Source organism: Molothrus aeneus, chromosome 11, assembly GCF_037042795.1.
Source record: "Molothrus aeneus isolate 106 chromosome 11, BPBGC_Maene_1.0, whole genome shotgun sequence".
Lineage (NCBI taxonomy): Eukaryota > Metazoa > Chordata > Aves > Passeriformes > Icteridae > Molothrus > Molothrus aeneus.
Window position 1 is genome coordinate 6,920,184 of NC_089656.1, and position 9,817 is coordinate 6,930,000.

Sequence of the window (9,817 nt, forward strand, 5' to 3'; positions counted from 1 at the left end):
TTTAGTACTAATGCAATATGCTTTAAAAAAAAAAAAATTCCACATTTGAGCATGAATCAAGTTAATCATTAACACTTTCAACGTGACTCTGGGGCTGTGCTGGAGCGCTTGCCCCTCGCAGCCAGTGCGCTGCAGGCGCAGCAGGGCTGCACAACTTTCCCTGCAGCTCTTCCTGCAGCCAAACACAATTTGCTCTGCCCCAAGGGGGAAATGTGGCCCCCAGTTGTGGTGGGCTGCTGCCCCCCCTGCCCTCCTGCTGCCACACTCGGCCAGAGTTTTCTGCCCATGAAACCACTGTGGCTTCCCAAACTCCTAGTGGGGATCCACAGAGTGCCTCTGCTTACTTTAGAAGTCACCTTAGAAAGAGAAGTTCCAGTGCCTCCACCTCCCTTTCAAACAGAGAGAGGAATGTTGAGACAAGGGGGAGCTGGTGATTCTGTTCCAAAGCCACACCATGAACTCATCTGCTGTGATCTGAGAGCTGAGGATCTGGGTACAAGGCGCAGCTATTTTAGGGGAAGGTGAGGAAACAGCATTATCTGCTTGCCAAGATTGGGAAAATCAGATGCTGATGGCTCTCAGGCTCCCCATTTACAGAGTCACAGTCCCTCCTTGCCCCTCCCAAGTCTTCCTGCTTCACCTTTTAGGCTGTGGCTTGATGGTGTCAGCTGGAGAGCACCATCAGTTTAAGGTACTCCAGCTCCCCATGCCCTCTGCCATCATTTTCCCTTGTCCTTGCTCAACATGTAACCCCTCTAATTGTGCTGATACAGACATGCTGAGAGATTAGCAAACTCACTAGGTTCAAAAACCCACATACTAATGAAAAAAAGAAAGAAACCAAACCCAGTAGTTTGTTTGTAAAGCCTATCTCTGTCACCTACTATCACTCAAGGGGTGGCCCCTAACAACAAAAGCTGTGTCAGCAAAATGAGGGGATGGCAAGAAGATTGGAAGGAGCTGCTGGGCAGGGAATCCTGAAGCCAGGACTACTCTCAGTTGAGAAGGATACACCAAACTGTACCCTGAGTGCTGCAGTGCTGTTGCATTTTGAAATAAAGCTGAAGCATTAAGACATTTTTCCTTAGTGCTGACTCCCTCTGGGCATTCCCGAAACAATTACAATGTTTTCTGAGTATACAAAAGAACTAGGAGATTTTGTAATCAAGAGTCTGAGTTTATGCTTCTCTCCTTAAGAGCATTCAATTTCCATGGACATTCATTAGCAGGAGGTTAAAACACAATGGCAGAAGAGAATGGACTGCTTTTATGTCCATGTGGTAGTAAACACTTCAAGCTAGAAATGCAAGTTCAAAATAAAAACCTCTCTGTGGAGCTTCCAAATTAGTAGTAAAACAACAAAAACCACACCAGTTTCACAGCTTTTTTACTGAAAATTTAATTTTACAAAATACCCTTTTCCATCAAAGAAACTTCCCTGCAATGTACATGAACCTGGCATTTTATAGACCTGTACAGTGAGAGATCAGAGAGGTTTGAAAGAAGGAAAAAACTTTTAGCAGACACCTAGTTGCAAAACCTACAGCAATGTGAATACAAGTGTGTCTTAAAATGCTAAAGCAAGTAATGTAATATAATTGGTGAATCTATTTGAAATGTGAAAAGTTTCCTTAAAATGGTCCATATGGTATGTAGAACATCACAGCTGGCACAAAACTGCCTGTATTTAGTTTTAAACACAAAAACAATGTATGTAAGGAACAGTTTTTGAAAAAAGAACCCAAGTGCTGCTATCATAAGGCAAACATATACAAAGGTGCTGACAGCACACAGGGAAACCGACAAAATAAGATGAATACTCAAGTGTTCAAACACTGAACTGTTTGTTTTCCTAATGCTGCCAGCAAACGTTGAGGAGATAACGGTGCCAAATTACCACAGGACACCCTGGTAACGGTGGGTGCTACAGAGAAGCCTTTATATCATCTCCAGAGAGGTGAAAGCAGGCAAGAGGGCTCGTGCTTGGGCTCAGCAGCACCTACTGAGTCTGCTGCATCCTGGCAGCTCTGAATTTGGAAATCCTCTTGACAGGTTCTTCTGTGGCGTCGGACAAGACCTCCTCTGATTTGCGCTCCAGAATGGTCGGCAGCACTGGGTGAGCCAGGACTGGGTGTGGCATTAAGGAGGGAGACAAAGGCTCCTTTTCTATGACAGTTCCAGAAAATGCCTACAACAGAAGAGAATACTCAGAATGAGCTAATAAAATGCAAATGTGAAGCTATGCCCATAAGGTCATTACCCTATATTAGCCTGATTAGAATTGTTATTTCTTCTAATCAAAAGTAAAGAAATAGCCTTAAATCAATGATTGTTGCCTGCATAAGTAACCACATTGTAATTAACCTCAAAATACAGCTTGTTCAAGGATGACTGAATGAAAGACAGTATCTTAAAAGTACTACTTAATCTCATTCCTACTGCATAAATGATGTAAAAATTTGCTTCCTCACTGACACAGGCTCAAGAAATCAAACAGCTGATGTAATACACAGTTCTATTTTGGATATGAAATGGAGAGACTTTGCAAAGTTGATGTCAGCATTTCCATCATACGTCATTTTATGACTTAGTATCTCCTAATTGCATCAAGCTGACGCATTGCATATGAACTGGCAAGCACAGATTTTGTTTCCTCTTTTCTCCCTACCAAATATGATCAAAAAATGGTGAAAGCCATTTATATTTAAGAGAACAGCAAACTTGCTTCCAACTATTTCTCTCTATAAAAGGCCTAATAAAAACATCTAACGTTTAAAAATTGTAATTTATATGCAGTCAATTATGTGACAATCCTTTTCAACTTAGCGAAGAAATGACCATGATTCCTGGAAAACAAGCAGCTCAGAACTACTTTACATAAACATATTTAAGAACAAATCACTCCACAATGTATTGAAAACAGAGAATTCAGAATGCCCAAGGACAAGGGGAAGCAGTTCACATCCAAGGTCTGATGCTCATGCTGGGCACAAAGGAATGCACACCAGATTTAGTCACTATGCTTAGTTCTGCTTTTTCATAACTCAGTTACCAACAAAGACAAAGCAAAACAAACAGGCCATTCTCTTCTTGCAGGACCTGCAAAAAAAGCAGTGTTTTTTGTTTTCTGCTCCAGTAGCCCAAGTGTGCCTAAAGCTGTGCTTGTACAACTCTGTTAATCTAACAAGAAGCTCATTTTCAAAAACAGGTAAGCAAAGCACAAACTAAGTGATGGTGGTAAAATTAGAAATAAAAAAAAGTTAGTGTGTTGCAAATGGTAATGGAGAAATAATGGATTTCAAACACCCACAAAAACAACCAAAAGCAAAACAACAGCATTTAGGGAAGCACATCTGACTGGAGTGTTTTGCTTAATCTCCTTCAGTTGCTTAGAAAATACATTACATTGTAGAGAATAATCATGCCAGACTCAGGTAATAGACTGATGGGTAACATCTAAAGTGTACTTAAATGTTTTATAAGAATATAGCAAATATATTCCAGAAAGTATACAATGTGGAGTGCTAACTCCACAGATAAATTTTCCATCATGAATCTTCACATCCTGCCTGGATTCATCTGAAGCTGTTTGCATGAAAAATGGTGATAAACAACAGCTTTTATGAGGAATTCATTTCTTGTCAAAAATAATTTTTGCAAAAGTAGTGCTTGCATTGAACTTGTCCATTGCACTGGGAACTACTGAAGACTCAAGTTTTATGTAGTTTGAAAAAATTAGTGTTAAGCTCTTACAAAACAGAAATGAATACGCTATGCCACGAATCTCTACATTTAATTCCTGTATTCACCAAGTCACTAAGCAACTGTACATCTTCCCTTACATTGTACAGTCTGTCTTTTATGATGAAGCCCTGAACTTTCCAAACACATGTAAACAGATTTGTTTGGGATCCCTAATGGCTTAGTCTGGAATAGGATGAGTAGGGGTGCGATGCTTCCTTCCACCAGGCAATTCCTCTGCTATTGGCATATCAAAATAGTAATTCAGCTGGTATCTACGTGTTTTTAACTCAAAACACTCCTTGGAAATTAGCTGTCTAGTAGTGCAAGGCAGGTCAGAGAATCACCTCTTCCTTTGATCAGTTACAAAGTAGAGATTTCCCTCTTTTTGTCTAAAATGCTGTTGTCTGTCCTGCAGTGAAGTGGTCAGGATGACCCAGCACACAGGTTTCAGTAACACCAGTGAGTGACCACTTTGTTGGATCCTTATGGAAGAGCTTCCAGCCTTAGGGAAGCCACGAGATGAGCAGCTCATCCCCTCTGCCCCTAGGATGTGTGTGACAGAGGCCTGTCACCTGGCATGTCCTCCTGAAGCAAACAAGGTAGGAGTTTGAAAATTATTTTAAAGAAATAAAACTGATGGTATAGGCAACTAGAGTCATTAGATTTCTCATTTTTATCCCTGCCAACAATCAATAATGAATTAAAAACTGTACCTCAGTTGTCCCTGAAGAGAGAGGAAGCTTTTTTGGTAGCTGCTGCTTCCCCTCCCCCTCCTCTTCCTCGAAGATGCCTTCGCTGTTGTCACTCTGAGTGGCTTCATCACAGCTAATACTCCTCTGAACTCCTCGTCTGTCATCAAACTCAGCAGCACTGCTCTCACTGGTATCGCTGCAAACACTGTTCTCTCTGGTCCGAGACTTCAGGATTGATTTACGAGGGACATATTCTCCATTCACAACATCAACAAAGAATCTGTAAAGGAAAATGTTAGCTTTAATAAACCATTTCAGGATCAGATGACAAATTTACAGTGATCTTGCTTTGTCTTTTGTACAAATTAATTATGATGTGCTTTCCCAACTTTTTTGCTGCAGAATACTGTACCTTCAGAGGCACTTTATTTACCAGTGTACAAGAATCAATTCTGCAGAGTGAATGCTGTTATGCCCTTTATTCAAGCATTAAGTTGGTACTTATTTTCAGCAGAAAATGCATAGCTCTTTGAAAAATGTTACAAAACAGAAAGGTGTGAGTTAGAAAAAGTTAGAAAAAAGGTAAACTAAATGATGACCAGGGTTGTTTCTGTAAAGAGAATCAGATCACAATCTGGAAATGTTTTCTGGAGTTAAGTCCTTGTCAAATGTAGAATACAAAAACAAATACTTGAAACATTCATTGCACACGAAAAAGATGGAGCTTTTTTCCTGACAAGTGTCATAATCTGCTTTCAATTAGAAACAAAATTTAAAAAATCAGCTTGTAAGATCAGATCAACAGGAAGACACTTTTCAAGTATTAACAGACTGTGAACTGACAAAGATGGCTCTTGTGCTCCCTCTCCATGACTTGAGAAAGTCAAGGGTGGGTAGAGGAGAATGAGAAGACAATGCCAATTTTATCAAGCTCATAAAGGAGAAGCCCAATGACTGGATGAGTTTAAAGGGTGTTACTTGTTTCTAAAAGCTTTATTCATCAGGCACTTATGGAAATACATCACTAGAGAAGATGGAGTTTGCAGAGCTCAAGGGGAGGAGCACAAAAGAATCTTTTGCTCATCTTCAGCCCCTGCAGCTGCAATTACAGGATGTGGTTTCTCTTTTAACACTTTGTAACATGTTTAACATATTTAGGTACCCAAATACAGAGACATACGGTGGAATTCTCACAACCACTTAATCAACCAATCCAATAGGTGTCTGTGTTTATCCTTACAAACCTAAATACTTGTTTTAACTATACTGTCACCTTAGTGTTTTGTACAATCCCCTAAGCCCAGCACTGTTTTTCAAGCTCTCTGTGTGTGGGTGTCCTGCAGGTGAGCAGTACCTTTTATGGAGAACACAGAAAGTGACAGACTGAGGCCAGGAACAGAGAATGCAAAAGAAACTACGCAAGCAAAGAGCTGAGTATGTTTTGAAGACACAAAAAGAAAGGAAGAGACAGAATCCAGCAAATCAATAACCAGGAAAGCAGGAATATTGCAAGTGGTAGATCTAGTCAGTTCTGTTTGAAAACAAACAGAAAAAAATGGCAGGGAATTAACCAGAACACATAACATAACTGCTGCATTCCTTTCTGAGGATGATACATACTCGCAAATTTACCTCCATTTCAGAAGCTCTGGAAAAGCAGGTAAATGAAGAATTGCTATTTGGAAAAGGAAGCGTTAAACTCAGAAATATTTTATGGATAAGAAAGCACAGCAACCATGCAGAAGGCACAAACTTTCATTTTCAAGTAGTAAATTCAGTTCCAGCTGTTTCTTTCAGGAAACTGTAGGTGGGGTTTCACTCTCTAGGTGGACAGCAATGAAAGGAGAAGGTCTGCTCAAGGGAAAGCTGCACCATAAATTACCCACCGGTAAATGTCTGCTGGGGTTTTGATGTTGGGCAGCTCTGGAGCTGCATGGCCATCGCCACTGCTGTTCCTCCTTTTACGCTTGGCCTCTTCTTTCTTCTCGCTGAATTTCAAAGTAGTATTTTTTCCTGTGTTTATTCTTACCTGAAAATTGAACACAAATGATGGTCTAGACCATAAAATCAACAATCACGAGGCTGCAGATCAACTGATTCCTGACATTCTCTTACTCAAGCAGTTGGGGACTAGGAAGCACAGGTAAATTAAACAAATGTATGAATGGTAACATTCATAGTGTGCACTGTTTATTCTCTACCACTTGCACTAGGCTGGGGCATTTCTTTGCTCTCATGTGCACATATTTTGCATATAAAATATGACAGTCTGCTTATTCAAGCTCTGCTCAATAGCTGAGCTGCTCAAAGGCCAGTTTCAAGGCAAGTAAGAAGTCATTTAACAAACTCCCAGACAGGATGCTACAACAACCTTTTACAACAGCCAGAACCCAGAACAGCAAGGCAGACATCTGAAGATCATTTTTTTAATACCATATTTAGGACAACAGGATCTAAACAGAGAGGTTTTAATCATTTGGAAAAAAAAAACCCAATGTCACCCCCAGCTAGCATTCTACTACCTCTACAGATCTAAAGTTTTCAGGTTTACATATGGCATATATATCTTATGTAATCTCTTGAGCAAAAGACAAAAATTAAATAAAGTACAAACCCTTTTAGGTTCCACAGTGTGAGAGAAAAAAATAGTTGGAACAGATTTATCTCCAACATCTCTGTCATCTTCATCATCACTGTGATAATAAGTGGAGCCATTAAGGTGGCCCACAAACAAGTCTGAATTCCCAAATTCTTTATGGAAGTTGCCCTGAGTAATACAGTCCTCTGCCCTACAGGTCCCATTCACATCTGTGTCCTTGTACTCCTTCTCATCTTCAGAAGAGGTTGCACCTGCTCCATTTATCTCAACTGCATCGGTCATCCTATGGAAAGAAAAATATCTATGTGAACAGAGGCAAGTTGTGCTCTTGAGAGACACAAACTGTAATACAAAGTAATGAACTCACCTGCATGTAACTTTCTTTACCCAGGTGCTGTATTTTTAGACAGACAGTGCAACTTCTTTGTGCCCTCTAACAACGCCTGTGTTCTTCCCATACCAACTGGAAATACCAGAACTGTGACATCATGGCTAACAACCCATGTATTGCTTGCAGATCAGAATAGATCTAAGGATGTCATGGAGCATTAAATGGATAACTCCCACATGAAAAACTATGGATTTTCATAGCCTGTAGGAAATTAATTTCACTTCCCCCTCTTCATCTTAAAGAAAAAAACCCAGAAGGTTGGACTGCTGTGGTTGCACAGAGGCAGATTTTAGGAGCTCTGGCATTGCAGTGCATGCTTTGTTCATGTCCCACCTTTCTTCCACCTATGATAATTTTAATTCCACCTGTGTGGTCAGCTACTCGCCCTGCTGGTGAGACCCCTTGTGTACCAGCAGTCCCACAGCTCTCTGGACTCCAGTCCTGCCTGTGCCACAGCAGCACTTACCTGTCAAGTTCACCAAGCATCTCTTCTTGTCTCTCGAGCTCTTCTAAGCGGGCCCACAGCTCCTCCTCTGACTGAAAACGACCCATTGGTTTTGTATCATTTCCATTTGCTGGAAAATCTACCTCAAAAACATTTGATACTTTTGGCTTTGAATGAGGTTTGTGAGCAGTTCGGTATTTTCCTGTGTAATGAAAAATAAGATGCAATTACTAAGGCGACTGACTGAAAAATCCAACAAAAATATCCAACAAAAAACATTTGAGGGGTGGGGAAAAAACCCACAAAGGAACTAAGTAAGGAATATGGGCAGAACATTTTCCATTTCAAACCATTGTTTAACTGTTTAAGTGAAACTGTCAATGAACCAGAGCAGCAGCACAGGGTAATAGTCTCCGGATGTTACAGGAATACCGAGGCAAAGCAGAGATGTTTATTTACAAAGCAGGAGACACTGATCCTGTGACAGTTTTATTACAATGTGGGGTTTTTTACCTCTTGTGCCAAACAGTAGATTTTGATTTGATCTGATAGATATCAACATGTGAATGTGGCATTTGCTCACTGTCCCATTAACAGCAGGTTTTCTTAACTGGGAAAACAAACCTGGTTTGTATTTTATCTCATTTTTAATAATCATACTTTAAAAGAATAGAGTCTTTTTTAAAATTTACAATGAAGACCATTAAAAATTACCTCCAGAGTTACCCGGAAAATCTGATCAAAATCCAGTCATTATCAATCACTTATTTAGTGAAAAAGACTCGCTCTGAAAATCATACAAAAACCTGCCTTTCAGAAATAATAAATGCTTTAAACCGCATTTAAAGCAACAGAGGTGACCTGAGACACACACTTTTGAGCAAAAGGTAGTCAGTGACAAGTTCTTGCTGGCATTTAAAAGCCTTGCTCCCTGGTAAAACAGTGCATCCACTGAGGATGGGGAATACCTGTTCCTGTTAAGAGTGCTGTCTGGCACATAGGGAACAAATCCTAATGCTTCAGCCCTGTCTGGGTGAAGGGCAGGCCTGTGTGTTTGACCCCTTTTCCCTGAGACTGCCAGGGCCACTGCCTGCTCCTGAGAGCTCCCAGTGGCGCTCCCAAGGGAAGCTCCCTGCCCTCTGCCCACCACCACCCCTGCTGCTCCTGCACCTCCTCCCAGGAATGAGGACCCATCCCCTTCCACCACTGCCACAAATGCAGTGGGACTCCAGTGGCTCTGTGTGTTATGAAACTGCTTTGTGATTCCAATCAACTGTAGTACAATGTCTTCGTTACTCAGCATCCTTTGTGTTTTAAAATCTCTATTAACCAACTGTACAGCCATTTTTTTTTTAAATTTTAAGAACTCACGGCTTAAAGATATCCTTATTCAAATACGTCAGCTTATACTTTAATCCTGAGTTAAATACAAATTCAACAGCAACATTAAAAAGCAAACAGGTGACTGCAAGTAATGCTGGAATGTGTGTCCCCTACTCTTCCATGGGATAGCACTTTTCATCATCTCGTTAAGAAAAGGCTGAAATGTGTTTTAGTGAGATTTGAATATAAATTGAGGTAAGCCAAGCAATCAGAGTAACTTGTGAGGATTTCATTTGCTATAATTACAAAATTAATAAATAAAATTGGAAGGATTAGTTAACAATCTATTTCAATTTGATTGTCAATTTGTGCCCTCCCAGTTTGTTACCCTTCAGTATTAACCACTAACTTGACTACCAAGGTAAGCACATGGTTTCCTGAATACCAGCAAGTGCTTCAACATGCCAGTGATTCTCCCTCCTCATTCAACACAGCTTCTGTCAGTTAGGAAACCAGGTCAGATCCAAAATACAACACAGCGATAACCACTTTCTGCTCCAACATCCACTCTGCTTACTCACTGTTCCCTCCAAGCACCACCATTACCGTCATACACTAACCAA

General features: G+C 40.5%; 1 protein-coding gene across 1 annotated transcript in view; it reads right to left on the reverse strand.

Moving 5' to 3' along the window:
- Positions 1-1,370: 1,370 nt before the first annotated feature.
- The window catches only part of URI1 (URI1 prefoldin like chaperone), a 41,038-nt gene continuing 32,591 nt past the window's right edge, over positions 1,371-9,817 (reverse strand). The window contains exons 7-11 of the mRNA XM_066557469.1: positions 7,893-8,073; positions 7,051-7,318; positions 6,323-6,465; positions 4,458-4,716; positions 1,371-2,188 (exon numbers count right to left, since the gene is read on the reverse strand). Of these exons, the coding sequence (XP_066413566.1) occupies positions 2,000-2,188; positions 4,458-4,716; positions 6,323-6,465; positions 7,051-7,318; positions 7,893-8,073 (1,040 nt within the window). The 3' untranslated portion in view covers positions 1,371-1,999. The remainder of the gene's footprint in view (positions 2,189-4,457; positions 4,717-6,322; positions 6,466-7,050; positions 7,319-7,892; positions 8,074-9,817) is intronic.